The sequence below is a fragment of the Chiloscyllium plagiosum genome, unplaced genomic scaffold, assembly GCF_004010195.1.
Source record: "Chiloscyllium plagiosum isolate BGI_BamShark_2017 unplaced genomic scaffold, ASM401019v2 scaf_14579, whole genome shotgun sequence".
In the NCBI taxonomy this organism is placed as follows: Eukaryota; Metazoa; Chordata; class Chondrichthyes; order Orectolobiformes; family Hemiscylliidae; genus Chiloscyllium; species Chiloscyllium plagiosum.
Genome location: NW_025209018.1, coordinates 1 through 15,816, shown reverse-complemented (window position 1 = coordinate 15,816; position 15,816 = coordinate 1). Strand labels below are relative to the sequence as shown.

At 48.8% G+C, this 15,816-nt stretch overlaps 1 protein-coding gene across 1 annotated transcript; it reads left to right on the top strand.

The window, feature by feature from the left end:
- The first annotated feature begins 4,965 nt into the window (after positions 1-4,965).
- Positions 4,966-10,104, top strand: LOC122546752 (dehydrogenase/reductase SDR family member 1-like). The gene is made up of 3 exons (XM_043685391.1): positions 4,966-5,052; positions 7,578-7,658; positions 9,051-10,104. The coding sequence occupies exons 1-3, from the start codon at positions 4,992-4,994 to the stop codon at positions 9,185-9,187; spliced, it is 279 nt and encodes a 92-aa protein (XP_043541326.1). The 5' UTR covers positions 4,966-4,991; the 3' UTR covers positions 9,188-10,104.
- The last annotated feature ends 5,712 nt before the right edge of the window (positions 10,105-15,816 follow it).

Here is a 15,816-nt window from a genome sequence, read left to right as displayed (position 1 = left end):
TAGTAAACCATAACATTCTATTAGCTTTCCAGATTACTCATTGTTAGTAAGCTTCTGTGATTTGTGCAATAGGATACTCAGATCTCTCTGCATCACAAATGGCCTCCAATCTCTCACTGTTTAGGTAATATGCTTTTTTTTCACTCTTTCTGCCTTGTACTCCTTTTGCCAGATCTTTGCCCACTCACTTCAACTATTATGTCCCTCTTTGGCTCCTCTTCACAACTCAATCAGGTCTGCCTCGGACTTCTCTGCTCTAAGGAAACAATCCTGGCCTACTTAATCTTTCAAAGGATTAATATTTGAGTTGTTAGTAGGCCTTTACTGCTGCGAATTGGCCACCTATTTCTCCCAGGTGGGTAACCCTGTCCTGGCCCTGTTAACACCCTTTGGAAAATACCCCTGAGTGGGATGCCAGCAAGTGCAAGTTCCATGGCAACCAGCCTCACACAGAACTCTTCCCTAAAACTGAGGCCTAAACAGATCCCACTCTGCCTTAGCTCTAAGAATTAATGCATTGGAACGGGGGTAAATCATCAAACCCTTTGAACCTTATCTCCTTATATCATGATGGATCTGTAGATGTTTCTTCCCTGCCTCACTCCCACACAGCACCTCACAAGACCCTCATCAAAATGTTCCCCTGAGCTATGATCACAATCTTGTGGGGGAACTAGATTCACACTGCACTTGATGCAAGGACATCCCTCACATTTGAGCAGTTTAACTTTAATTTTAAAGTTATGCAGCTCCCTCCTCCTGCTCTGGATTTGCTCAGTTTGTGCCTACCCTGACTATTTGTTCAGTTTGTGTCTACCCTGACTATTGTTCAGTTTGTGTCTACCCTGACTATTGTTCAGTTTGTGTCTACCCTGACTATTGTTCAGTTTGTGTCTACCCTGACTATTGTTCAGTTTGTGTCTACCCTGACTATTGTTCAGTTTGTGTCTACCCTGACTATTGTTCAGTTTGTGTCTACCCTGACTATTGTTCAGTTTGTGTCTACCCTGACTATTGTTCAGTTTGTGTCTACCCTGACTATTGTTCAGTTTGTGTCTACCCTGACTATTGTTCAGTTTGTGTCTACCCTGACTATTGTTCAGTTTGTGTCTACCCTGACTATTGTTCAGTTTGTGTCTACCCTGACTATTGTTCAGTTTGTGTCTACCCTGACTATTGTTCAGTTTGTGTCTACCCTGACTATTGTTCAGTTTGTGTCTACCCTGACTATTGTTCAGTTTGTGTCTACCCTGACTATTGTTCAGTTTGTGTCTACCCTGACTATTGTTCAGTTTGTGTCTACCCTGACTATTGTTCAGTTTGTGTCTACCCTGACTATTGTTCAGTTTGTGTCTACCCTGACTATTGTTCAGTTTGTGTCTACCCTGACTATTGTTCAGTTTGTGTCTACCCTGACTATTGTTCAGTTTGTGTCTACCCTGACTATTGTTCAGTTTGTGTCTACCCTGACTATTGTTCAGTTTGTGTCTACCCTGACTATTGTTCAGTTTGTGTCTACCCTGACTATTGTTCAGTTTGTGTCTACCCTGACTATTGTTCAGTTTGTGTCTACCCTGACTATTGTTCAGTTTGTGTCTACCCTGACTATTGTTCAGTTTGTGTCTACCCTGACTATTGTTCAGTTTGTGTCTACCCTGACTATTGTTCAGTTTGTGTCTACCCTGACTATTGTTCAGTTTGTGTCTACCCTGACTATTGTTCAGTTTGTGTCTACCCTGACTATTGTTCAGTTTGTGTCTACCCTGACTATTGTTCAGTTTGTGTCTACCCTGACTATTGTTCAGTTTGTGTCTACCCTGACTATTGTTCAGTTTGTGTCTACCCTGACTATTGTTCAGTTTGTGTCTACCCTGACTATTGTTCAGTTTGTGTCTACCCTGACTATTGTTCAGTTTGTGTCTACCCTGACTATTGTTCAGTTTGTGTCTACCCTGACTATTGTTCAGTTTGTGTCTACCCTGACTATTGTTCAGTTTGTGTCTACCCTGACTATTGTTCAGTTTGTGTCTACCCTGACTATTGTTCAGTTTGTGTCTACCCTGACTATTGTTCAGTTTGTGTCTACCCTGACTATTGTTCAGTTTGTGTCTACCCTGACTATTGTTCAGTTTGTGTCTACCCTGACTATTGTTCAGTTTGTGTCTACCCTGACTATTGTTCAGTTTGTGTCTACCCTGACTATTGTTCAGTTTGTGTCTACCCTGACTATTGTTCAGTTTGTGTCTACCCTGACTATTGTTCAGTTTGTGTCTACCCTGACTATTGTTCAGTTTGTGTCTACCCTGACTATTGTTCAGTTTGTGTCTACCCTGACTATTGTTCAGTTTGTGTCTACCCTGACTATTGTTCAGTTTGTGTCTACCCTGACTATTGTTCAGTTTGTGTCTACCCTGACTATTGTTCAGTTTGTGTCTACCCTGACTATTGTTCAGTTTGTGTCTACCCTGACTATTGTTCAGTTTGTGTCTACCCTGACTATTGTTCAGTTTGTGTCTACCCTGACTATTGTTCAGTTTGTGTCTACCCTGACTATTGTTCAGTTTGTGTCTACCCTGACTATTGTTCAGTTTGTGTCTACCCTGACTATTGTTCAGTTTGTGTCTACCCTGACTATTGTTCAGTTTGTGTCTACCCTGACTATTGTTCAGTTTGTGTCTACCCTGACTATTGTTCAGTTTGTGTCTACCCTGACTATTGTTCAGTTTGTGTCTACCCTGACTATTGTTCAGTTTGTGTCTACCCTGACTATTGTTCAGTTTGTGTCTACCCTGACTATTGTTCAGTTTGTGTCTACCCTGACTATTGTTCAGTTTGTGTCTACCCTGACTATTGTTCAGTTTGTGTCTACCCTGACTATTGTTCAGTTTGTGTCTACCCTGACTATTGTTCAGTTTGTGTCTACCCTGACTATTGTTCAGTTTGTGTCTACCCTGACTATTGTTCAGTTTGTGTCTACCCTGACTATTGTTCAGTTTGTGTCTACCCTGACTATTGTTCAGTTTGTGTCTACCCTGACTATTGTTCAGTTTGTGTCTACCCTGACTATTGTTCAGTTTGTGTCTACCCTGACTATTGTTCAGTTTGTGTCTACCCTGACTATTGTTCAGTTTGTGTCTACCCTGACTATTGTTCAGTTTGTGTCTACCCTGACTATTGTTCAGTTTGTGTCTACCCTGACTATTGTTCAGTTTGTGTCTACCCTGACTATTGTTCAGTTTGTGTCTACCCTGACTATTGTTCAGTTTGTGTCTACCCTGACTATTGTTCAGTTTGTGTCTACCCTGACTATTGTTCAGTTTGTGTCTACCCTGACTATTGTTCAGTTTGTGTCTACCCTGACTATTGTTCAGTTTGTGTCTACCCTGACTATTGTTCAGTTTGTGTCTACCCTGACTATTGTTCAGTTTGTGTCTACCCTGACTATTGTTCAGTTTGTGTCTACCCTGACTATTGTTCAGTTTGTGTCTACCCTGACTATTGTTCAGTTTGTGTCTACCCTGACTATTGTTCAGTTTGTGTCTACCCTGACTATTGTTCAGTTTGTGTCTACCCTGACTATTGTTCAGTTTGTGTCTACCCTGACTATTGTTCAGTTTGTGTCTACCCTGACTATTGTTCAGTTTGTGTCTACCCTGACTATTGTTCAGTTTGTGTCTACCCTGACTATTGTTCAGTTTGTGTCTACCCTGACTATTGTTCAGTTTGTGTCTACCCTGACTATTGTTCAGTTTGTGTCTACCCTGACTATTGTTCAGTTTGTGTCTACCCTGACTATTGTTCAGTTTGTGTCTACCCTGACTATTGTTCAGTTTGTGTCTACCCTGACTATTGTTCAGTTTGTGTCTACCCTGACTATTGTTCAGTTTGTGTCTACCCTGACTATTGTTCAGTTTGTGTCTACCCTGACTATTGTTCAGTTTGTGTCTACCCTGACTATTGTTCAGTTTGTGTCTACCCTGACTATTGTTCAGTTTGTGTCTACCCTGACTATTGTTCAGTTTGTGTCTACCCTGACTATTGTTCAGTTTGTGTCTACCCTGACTATTGTTCAGTTTGTGTCTACCCTGACTATTGTTCAGTTTGTGTCTACCCTGACTATTGTTCAGTTTGTGTCTACCCTGACTATTGTTCAGTTTGTGTCTACCCTGACTATTGTTCAGTTTGTGTCTACCCTGACTATTGTTCAGTTTGTGTCTACCCTGACTATTGTTCAGTTTGTGTCTACCCTGACTATTGTTCAGTTTGTGTCTACCCTGACTATTGTTCAGTTTGTGTCTACCCTGACTATTGTTCAGTTTGTGTCTACCCTGACTATTGTTCAGTTTGTGTCTACCCTGACTATTGTTCAGTTTGTGTCTACCCTGACTATTGTTCAGTTTGTGTCTACCCTGACTATTGTTCAGTTTGTGTCTACCCTGACTATTGTTCAGTTTGTGTCTACCCTGACTATTGTTCAGTTTGTGTCTACCCTGACTATTGTTCAGTTTGTGTCTACCCTGACTATTGTTCAGTTTGTGTCTACCCTGACTATTGTTCAGTTTGTGTCTACCCTGACTATTGTTCAGTTTGTGTCTACCCTGACTATTGTTCAGTTTGTGTCTACCCTGACTATTGTTCAGTTTGTGTCTACCCTGACTATTGTTCAGTTTGTGTCTACCCTGACTATTGTTCAGTTTGTGTCTACCCTGACTATTGTTCAGTTTGTGTCTACCCTGACTATTGTTCAGTTTGTGTCTACCCTGACTATTGTTCAGTTTGTGTCTACCCTGACTATTGTTCAGTTTGTGTCTACCCTGACTATTGTTCAGTTTGTGTCTACCCTGACTATTGTTGAGAGTGAGGGTAGTAGTGAGTTTGACAGAGCGCGGGTAGTGTCAATCCCTGATGTTATTCCGTTTGGATGTGGCACAGTTTCCCATTAACCGTGCAGGTGCTGAATCCTGCGTCCTGTCTGGTTTCAGGTGGTGGAAATGTTTTCCGGCGGTGAGACCCCCGAGATGAGTGGCAAGTGCATCGTGGCTTTGGCGACAGGTGTGTAAATCCTTCCCCACTCGGGACGTCCCTTATCGGATCAGATCAGCTCAGATCCTGCTCCAGCCTCTACGGGGTGTTTGGGGTTTCTCACTGAAAGGGGCTAAACGGACAATCGCTATCCAAGTGGGAGAGTTCTGTTTGACTCTGTGGCATCACCTTACAGTTACTGACGCCTGTCACTTGAATTTGCCTGGGCGCTCTGTGTGAGGCCAGGTTTATCCCTCCGTTGCTAAATCGCCTCAGGTTTCAAGTTCTGCATCCACCTGCTTGTGCTGAAAGTGTGCAGTGTGCTGCCTGGGGTTCGCCTGGCCTGGGACCCGACAGTGCTGGAGGATGTACTTAGATGTGACACTGGGTTTTGTGTGGAGCAAGGAGCCAATTCCCGAGGGCCGGAAAGCATAGCCGGCTAATCCCTGTCGCATCAATTGAGATGATAGCATGGTGGGAAACAGACAGCAACAAGCATTTACAGAAACATTTCCCAGCGTCCAGCAGAAAATGTGCTCAGCTGGGAGACGTGAAGTCAGCTTGTAAGGGTCCATTCTCTGCTCACTTGGATGGGATCATACTATTACCAGAGAGTAGCCGCAAGTCAGCCTCGCAAACATGGATGAAACTGGAAATTAATGCCAACGAGAATGAGCTACTCTTGAACGTACGTACAAGTCGTAACAACTCCTACAAGCATATTAAAAGGAGGGGAGTAGCTAAAGGAAGCTCATTGGAGGCAGAGCCGAGAGGGATTATTACAGGGAATGGCAGAAATGTTCAGCAAATGTCTCTTCACAGCAGAAAGCACACGCTCCGCACTAGAAAGAGTGGCAACCGATCAGAAAATTACGATAACGTTCAGCAAACGTTCTCGAGAAACCGAAGGGATTCAGAGTCTGCAATATCCCATGGACCTGATGGCCCGTGTCCTAGGATCCGAGGTAAATAGCTCCAAAATTATAAAGGTTGCTGGCTATACTTTTCCAAACGTCCCCAGACTCTGGGGTAGTCCCGGTGAATTGGAAAGGTTCCAAAGCTAACAACAAAATTGGAGGGAGCGAGAAAACCAGATTTCTCAGCCAGCTGGCCTGACATGGGTCACCTGTTAACACATCTCGGAAATCACGTTGTCAACAGAGTCGACGTTGTTTTACAAAGAGGAGATTGGTTTTGACAAATTGCTCGCACGGTTTCGAGGAGGTGGGCTGTCTGAGACTGAGCTGCCGTGAAGTCTCTTCCCTCGCACGGTTGGGGGTCTTTGGACATCTCCACCCATGTTCGGTTGTCAGGAGTCCAGGGTCAGCAGACTTGTGGTCTCCCGGGGAGTTGAGGGATGCAGGGAAAGCAGGTGGGAGAGGAGCGTCCACGTATCCGTCCCCGGGTTCAGCCAGCATTGTCAGAAACGGGTGGGGTAGACTAGACAGACCGAGTGCTCTACTCCTGCTCCAACTTGTGATGACAGCAGGTCAGAGGAGGAGGAGTGCCCTGTGCTTGGCTGAGCTCTCGTGCCCCCCCACCTCCTGGATCTTGTTTGGAACTGAGGGGGCATCGTCCAGCGCAATGGCTGTGACTAACTTATTCTGTTTGTTGGCTCAGCCGCTTCAGCCTCACCTTTTGCACTGATGTGCCGGGCTCTTCCATCGTTGTGGATTGGGAATATTTGTGGAGCCTCCTCTTCCCAGTTCCCAGGCCTCCATTGTTCACGGCTGGATGTGGCAGGACTGCAGAGCTCAGATCAGACTTGTTGGTTGTGGGATCGCTCGGCTCTGTCCATCACTGGGGCAGAAAGTGAGGACCGCAGATGCTGGAGATCAGCGTCATACAGAGTGTGGTTTCTCTGGAGGGCATGGTCGACCAGGTGGGAGGGGAAATTGCGGTCTGTGAAGAGGGGGAGGTCATCTGCGATGTTCTGTGGTGGAACTGGCCCTCCTGGGAGTAGACGAGGCGGAGGAATTGGGTGGAAGGGATGGTATTTTTATAGGGTGGGGGGGTGCAGGGTGGGAGGAGGCATAGTCCAGGCAGCTGTGGGAGTCGGTGGGTTTGTGGTAGAAACGGGCGATGGAGGGATCCGGGAAGGGGAGGGAGGTGTCCGAGATGGTCCCGCTGATTTTGAGGTCGGGTTGGAAGGTGTTAGCGAAAGCGTTTTTTTTTCTCTAGAGGGCATCACTCCCAATGAAGAGCGTATGCCCGAAACGTTGCCACTCCTGGTCCCTCAGATGCTGCCTGAGCGGCTGTGCTTTCCCAGCGTCCATACTCTATGACTCCGTCTATCACTTGGCGCGCACATCATCCTGTTTGGCAGCTCCCCACCGGGCTGACACCTTATTCTTCCTGAGGTGTGTCTGGGGTCCTCGCTGCCGTCGTCTCCTGCAAGATGTCCACTCAGGGGGAACCCGTCGTAGGGTTTCCTGAACCGAAGCAGATCAGAGCGCCGGTGGAATCCCATGGTCTGCTCTCTGCTGGACACTTGCTCGTTCAGCTCTCCGTCAGCCACCCCCCTACCCACAGTCTCTCCTCTCTGTCTCCAACAGATAAGGACCTGATGAAGAGGTCGGGCAAGGTGCAGATGACCTGCGACCTGGCAGCTCAGTACGGACTGCAGGACGTGGACGGTGAGTAGTCGGGGCCGCTTGACGTATCTCTGTCTCTCTCTCTCTCTATCTCTCTCTCTGTTTTTCTCTCTCTCTCTCTCTCTCACGTCTTCGTGGTTCGGCCATCCGGGTCTGTCTTGGAGAGAGCCAGAAGGTGAAGGGAAGAGAGAGAGACAGAGAGATGGAGGGAGGGTCGGGAAAGAGTGAAGGCAGGAAGATTGGAGTTGGCACCATGGCCTATCCTCCGGGGTGGGGGGGGGGGAAGGTCAGAGGTTAAGGGTGACCTTTCGCCTTCCGGGAGTCAGGGGAGCTCCGTCCAACGGCGATGTGGGTTCACTTGTTCTGTGACCGCGGGCCAGAGGTGAGGCCTCAGTCTGATGGTCAGGCCCCTGGGCAGTGAACGGAAGAGGAAAGGAGTGTAGGTTTGCTCGCTGGGCTGTAGGTTTGATATCCAGGCGTTTCATTACCTGGCTAGGTAACATCATCAGTGGCGACCTCCAAGTGAAGCGAAGCTGTTGTCTCCTGCTTTCTATTTATATCTTTCTCCTGGATGGGGTTCCTGGGGTTTGTGGTGATGTCATTTCCTGTTCGTTTTCTGAGGGGGTGATAGATGGCATCTAGATCTATGTGTTTGTTTATGGCGTTGTGGTTGGAGTGCCAGGCCTCTAGGAATTCTCTGGCATGTCTTTGCTTAGCCTGTCTCAGGATAGATGTGTAGACAAAAACTAACACAACTCATGGACAAAACCAAGATCATCTATAAAATTCCATGCAAGGACTGCCACAAACACTATGTAGGACAAACAGGAAGAAAGTTAGCCACCAGGATACACGAACACCAGCTAGCCACAAAAAGACACGACCCCCTCTCCCTCATAGCCCTACACACAGATGAAAAAAACCATTTCGACTGGGACAACACATCTATCCTGGGACAGGCTAAGCAAAGACATGCCAGAGAATTCCTAGAGGCCTGGCACTCCAACCACAACGCCATCAACAAACACACAGATCTAGATGCCATTTATCACCCCCTCAGAAAACAAACAGGAAATGACATCACCACAAACCCCAGGAACCCCATCCAGGAGAAAGATATAAATAGAAAGCAGGAGACAACAGCTTCGCTTCACTTGGAGGTCGCCACCGATGATGTTACCTAGCCAGGTAATGAAACGTCTGGATATCAAACCTACACCCTAAACCTCAACCTGAGCTACAAACCTTGCGGAAGAGGGAAGCCGGTGATAGGAGGGGGTCGGTGTTGTGAGCTGGATGGGGGTGAGGGGAGGGGGGAGTGTGAGTGATGGGAGTGGGGTCAGTAAAGCCGGAGAGTAGGGGGGGGTGGGGAGGGGATCATGGTTACAGTGAGTCCGGCGTTGACCAGTTCTCCATCTTCCCCACCACCTCTAGGCCGAGCCCTGGTGAATTATCGATCTCTGAAGTTCCTCTTGCAGCAGGTGCCGGGACTGTCCTGGCTGGCCACCCTCATCCCTGGATTCATCAAGGTCCCCAAGTGGGTTCTCGCACTGGCCGGCAACAAATTCTAAATCCTCCCCACCCCCTCACCATCTTCATTCCCCTCGGCCTGTTCCTGCCCTCCCTCACTCACCGGGATCGCAGCCAACCCCGCTCTGTCTGACCAAGGTGGTGTGGCTTTTAACCTCAGGCGATCTGGTTGGACGACCGTGTCTCGGCGCCCTCCTGGCAGTCTCTGCAGTTGGGGATGGGGGGTGCGTTGGAGAGATGGCTCAGTCAGGCGGGCACCTGAGAAAATGTGACATGGACACGGAGAGAGAGCACATAAACTGCACACAGACAGTTGTCCTGAGGCAGCAGTGCTGACTCTCTCTTCTCTCCACTGCTCCTGCTCCTGCTCTGACCCCTGGTCATATTCTCTGGGTTGGGGCACTGACCCCGCTGCCATTCTTTCCGCTGTCTTGCTGACCCGACCGTGGTGAGGTTTGACTTTGCAATGAAATGGATCTAAACCCCTCCCCCTCTTTCCCCCACCCCCCGCCTGCCCTTGTCAGTCCGTTCCCTGGGTCTGCCGCTGAGCTGCCATGCCTCATTCCTGGGCAGCCTGCCCCATTGCAGAGAAATTTCAAATCGATTCCCAGTATCCAGAACTGGGGTCAGGGGGGAAGCCGCGGTCAGTCGTCGTAGAGAACCCTGTCCCTCTTGAGGGGGACACACTCAGAGCTGCCGCCCTCACCCGGACTGTGGTGCATGTGACTCCAGACCGCCCGCAGTTGACTGAGCCACCGCCTGGAACAGCTAAGGCAAGCCGCTCAGTTTTAACTGGGGCGAGCAGGAAACGCTAAAGCAAGCACGAAGGGATACATGACGAGGCATTGTAGAGCAGTACAGTACTTGGGTGGCACAGTGGTTAGCACTGCTGCCTCACAGCGCCGGAGACCCGGGTTCCATCCCACCCTCAGGTGACTGACTGTGTGGAGTTTGCACATTCTCCCCGTGTCTGCGTGGGTTTCCTCCGGGTGCTCCGGTTTCCTCCCACAATCTAGGGATGTGCAGGTCAGGTGAATTGGCCATGCTAAATTACCCGTAGTGTTAGGTAAGGGGTAAATGTAGGGGGTATGGGTGGGTTGCGCTTCGGCGGGTCGGTGTGGACTTGTTGGGCCGAAGGGCCTGTTTCCACACTGTAAGTAATCTAATCTAATCTAATCTAGTACAGCCCCTTCGGCCCTCGATGTTGTGCTGACCTTTTATCCAGACTCACCTAATTTAACTATCACCCACGTGCCTGTCCAAGAGTTGCTCAAATGTGCCTAATGTCTCTGCAGGGCATCTCATACACCCTCCACACTCTGTTCTGCAATTCTGTCTGTCTGTTGACCCAGTGGGAGTCACTCTCGGCCCCCCCTCGCGCTTGGAGGATTGTGAGTTCAAACCCGGGCCCCCAACTCTGAGATCCCCGGTAATCTGTCCGAGGGGTGGCCCATCAGGTGAGACGGCAACCCCCCAGCCCTGGCGCTGTGGGAAAACGAGCAGGAAGACACTGGAGGATTGTGAGTTCAAACCCGGGCCCCCAACTCTGAGATCCCCGGTAATCTGTCCGAGGGGTGGCCCATCGGGTGAGACGGCAACCCCCCAGCCCTGGCGCTGTGGGAAAACGAGCAGGAAGACCTCTCCCCAGGACGACACCTGAAAGCACAAAGGTGATCTGGACGTTACCGTCTCAGTTGTGGGATCGCACTGTGCCCGATCAGCTGCTCTTTACCAACCGCAGCTGCGCGTTATCTTTTAAAGCACTCGCTTGGCTATGCCACTCTGTAAGCCTTTATCGCTGGGTTCCAAGGGTTAGGTTTACGAGGAGGGATTGCACACAACAGGGTTGTTCCCTGGAAATGAGAAGGTTAAGGTTCAGTGTGGTCAAAGTTTGTGAGATAGTCAGGGGAGCTGTCTGGGCAGAGCGGTGGGAGACAGCAATCATTTCCACAGCTTCAAGGGAATCTGGGATTTCAATGGGGGCACGATGTACACGTTAAACCATTCGTCAGTAAAATGGGCCGAAAGAGCACCTCTGTTCTGACTCCTTGGCTGTCCTTCAGTTCGAAGAAGTGTTTCTACACCCAAAACGTGGCAGAGGTTTCACACACTCACAGTAAAGTTAACGCATCCATCAATTGTTCATTTTAAATCTCAGGTCAATAACTTTGGTTAATCGGTGCGTGTGGAGTTAGGTCGCAGATCAATCATAACCTCGCCGATTGACTGAACCTTCTCAAAAAGGGGCTGAATGGCCACAGTGATATACAGCACGGAAACACAGCCTAAAGTCCAACTCGTCCATGCTGACCCAGATATCCCTAACCTAATCTAGTCCCATCTGCCAGCACGCGGCCCATATCCCTCCAACCCCTTCCTATCCCTGTCCCCATCCAGATGCCTTTTAAATGCTGTCATTGTACCAGCCTCCACCACTTCCTCTGGCAGCTCATTCCACACACGCACCACCCTCTGCGTGAAAATGTTCCCCCGAGCTCCCTTTTATATCTTTCCCCTCTCACCCTAAACCTATGCCTCTCTAGTTCTGAACTCCCAGGGAAAAGACTTTGCCTATTTGGGGCAGCACGGTAGCACAGTGGGTAGTACTGCTGCCTCACAGCGCTAGAGATCCGGGTTCAATTCCCGACTCAGGCGGCTGTCTGTGTGGAGCTTGCACATTCTCCCCGTGTCTGCGTGGGTTTCCTCCCACAATCCAAAAACATGCAGGTTAGGTGAATTGGCCATGCTAAATTGCCCGTAGTGTGGGGTAAATGTAGGGAAATGGGTGGGTTGCGGGTCGGTGTGGACTTGTTGGGCCAAAGGGCCTGTTTCCACACTGTAACTAATCTAATCTACCCTATCCATGCCCCCTCATGATTTTATAAACCTCTTTTAGGTCACCTCTCAGCCTCCGACGCTCCAGGGAAAACAGCCCCAGCCTGTTCAGCCTCTCCCTGTAGCTCAAACCCTCCAACCCTGGCAACATCCTTGTAAATCTTTTCTGAACCCTTTCAAGTTTCACAACATCTGTCCGATAGGAAGGAGACCAGAATTGAACACTACAGTATTCCAAAAGCAGCCTAACCAATGTCATGTCCAGCTGTAACGTGACCTCTATGCACTGACCAGTAAAGGTTCCTATGCAACAGGCTGGAGAAATGGGCTGAATGGCCTCCTGCTGTTCCTGTGTGATAGGCTGGAGGAGGGGGCTGAATGGCCTCCTGCTGTTCCTGTGTGACAGGCTGGAGGGAGGGGAGGGGCTGAATGGCCTTCTGCTGTTCCTGTGTGACAGGCTAGAGGAGGGAGGGGCTGAATGGCCTCCTGCTGTTCCTGTGTGACAGGCTGGAGGAGGGGGGCTGAATGGCCTCCTGCTGTTCCCATGTGACAGGCTGGAGGAGGGAGGGGGGTGTGGAATGGCCTCCTGCTGTTCCCGTGTGACAGGCTGGAGGAGGGGGGCTGAATGGCCTCCTGCTGTTCCCATGTGACAGGCTGGAGGAGGGAGGGGGGTGTGGAATGGCCTCCTGCTGTTCGTGTGTGACAGGCTGGAGGAGGGGGGCTGAATGGCCTCCTGCTGTACTTGTGTGGAACATGGTCTGAAACTGCGAGAATGAAACACACAATTATTTACATGCTTTAAAAAGAAGGCACAATCCGAAAAAGAATCTCCAATGGAATGCCAGACTAACCCCAGGTGACAGTAAGTGCGGAGACAGTGAGCCTGTGAACAGTTTGAAGGGTGGGGGTTAAGGATGGACCCGATTAAAGATAAGTTCTGTTTCATCCGGCAAACCAGAAGTGTCCGCTCCAGACATTAACCACTCACCAAAGCAGAACACGTGGACATGCCAGAGAGAGATTCGTGGACAGTGAGGCTGATTGGAAAGTGACCCTGACCGACCCTGGTTGATGTGTTGGCAGGGTTTCCCTTTCCCATCCCGCAGTCCACCCAGGGCTGCTGATGCTGGAAGTAGACGTGAAGTTGGAAAAGCACAGCAGGTCAGAGAGCATCCGAGGAGCGGGAAAAGTCACTGTCGGAGTGATTGGAGCTGAGGCCCATTAGCTCTGGCAGACAGCAGCTAGCGTGGGTCCTCTGTCCCCTTCTCTTTAAACCCGTGATGACATATCAATTTCTTACATAGCTGTATGTCGTCAAAACCATCAGATTTAAATTTCATAGGTTTTTGATATTTAAGTGCCTCGTTCAAACTGATCAGCTAAATTCAAAAGTCTGGGTTAAAAACTGCTGCTTGGCCTACTAACTGCACGGCCTTTCCATACAAATGCTTCGTTCAGACTCTTGATGGACTTGCACATTTTCAAGGTGCTCACAGACATCCATTTTAAATCTCCTAAGGACCGGGAGGAAAAAAAACCACCATCTTTTAAAGGGACCACACATTTTCGCCTTTTTTTTTTACACACACCACCAAATTCTAACTTCCTGCTCCCCCCCCCCCCCCAATCTGCAATTACTCCACACAACCAAGCAGATACCACTGTCAATAATAGTCACCGAAAGTCCAGAGGAGATTGGAAGCACAATTGTCACCAGTGGCAAATCACTCAGAGAGACGATGGAGTGGATTGGACAGAGGAGTGAGTGAGAGAGTGCTGTTGGCTGATTTTGATGGAACAAGTCAAGGTTTATCACCTGCCCTGCGCCAAGCTTGAATGCAGTTCAGTTTGGTGAAAGAGAAGTTCACAAACCTCAGGAGTAACCCCCACCCCTTGTGTGGGAGAGTATAGGACTTGGGGGGGGGGGTCATCTCAGCGTGAGGGGTCGCCCATTGAAGACTGAGATGGGGAGGAATTTCTTCTCTCTCCGTAGTGGAGTGGGTTAAGAACAGCCGATCAGGCAGCATCCGAGGAGCAGGAGAGTCGCCGTTATATCTTTAGGTTCGCCAAGTGACGTTCCAGGGTGAACCTTCTAGCTAAAAAACACACAGATCTTGTTCTCACATTACATCCCAGAGAGCAGCTGAAAAGCAGAAACAGCGGGTTTCGGAGGCGCAAAGGGGTCTGCTCATGTGTCATCTGTACGTTGATGTGCATCAAAGAGGTCATGATGAGGAGGAGCCGGTGTTGGACTGGGGTGGACCAAGTTAAAAATCACACAACACCAGGTTATAGTCCAACAGGTGTAATTGGAAGCACTAGCTTTCAGAGCGCTGCTCCTTCGTCAGGTAGGTATCTGACTAGCTACCTGATGAAGGAGCAGCGCTCCAATAGCTAGTGCTTCCAACTAACCTGTTGGAGTATAACCTGGTGTGTGTTTTTTTTTTAAACAGTAACAGAGAAGTGTTTCGAGAGAGTAAGACTATCTCAAGATGTTAACACGAGAGAGCGGACATCTCAAGGAATGATGTGTTCCTAAGACGTGCTAATCGTTTTGTTTAAGAGAGTGGTTCTGAAAGGTTTAATGTTGGAGACAGCATTGAGTCCTGCCAAATCTTGTTCCTTCCCAGAAACACGTTTGACTCATTAAAAAAAGACATGATAAAACATTTCACCCTGGATATTGCAGAATTCCCAACAAAATTCAATGTGTCCCCCATTTAATACCCGCCACAATTCTGTGATTCCCCCCCCGCCCCACCTTCAAAGCCAACTTCTGAGATTATCAGGTCACGAATCCTCATAAGAATTGAAAGCATTTTCTCATTTGGCAGAGGAGTTGGTGAAGACGGAAAAGAATAAGTAAGCCAGAGAAAAAGGATCATAAGACATGCCAGAGGTATATAAAAATGAAATTATGAGCAGGGACAACCGTGGACCGTTTCCACACAGAGACGGGGAAGGAAGCAACACAAACTTTGTGTCCGTCTGCACAGAGCAAGGTACCGCAACCCCTCCCAGAAAGACGGGTGCGAATGAGGGACTGAAGGAAGTCAGTGAAAGTCAGAAATAAATGGGACTGAAAGTTGGTAAATTCCATATACGTGACAATCTGTAGCTGGAGACGGGGAGGAATTTCTTCTCTCTCCGAGGGGGAGGTGGGGGGGAAATCGAGGCTGGGTCATTAAAAATCTCTGTCTTGCATATATTTAATCAGGATAGGGAGTCAAGGGTGACGGGGAGAATGCAGGAAAGTGGGAGATGAGGAGGGAATTGAATGCCGGGACGGATTCGATGGGCTGAATGACCATATTCTGCTCCCATCTTTGATGCTGAGCAAATCTGTGGAGTGTTTTGATTATGTATCTGACAGAGTTGATCAGGGGGATCCAGTGGACGTGGTTTCTTTGCATTTTGGAGGAGGGGGGAGTGGCATGGGAAGATGAAAGATGAGGAATGAATGGGCCAGACTAAAGTTGGGGTACCACAAGGATCAGTGCTTGGGCCCCAGCACTTCACAGTTTTTTTCTATCAATGATGCAGCATAATGTTCACATCATTTCAGACTGAACGAGGTGGGATTGGCACCAAAGATGACCCGGGGAGACTGACAGGTTCGTGACTGATTCTAACTTCAACTCAAAACAGCTTGCTCAGGAAGCACTGCATTTAGACATGCAAAGGGTCCCACCCGGGGACGAGAAAACACGAAACAGGGAAGCAGGGTCCCAGCGGAGAATATAAAATATTAAACAGGGACGGAGGGGATTAAGGAGGGTCTATTGTCCCTCTCCCTGTCTCCCTCTCTCACACAGACACTATCCCTCTCTCTCAC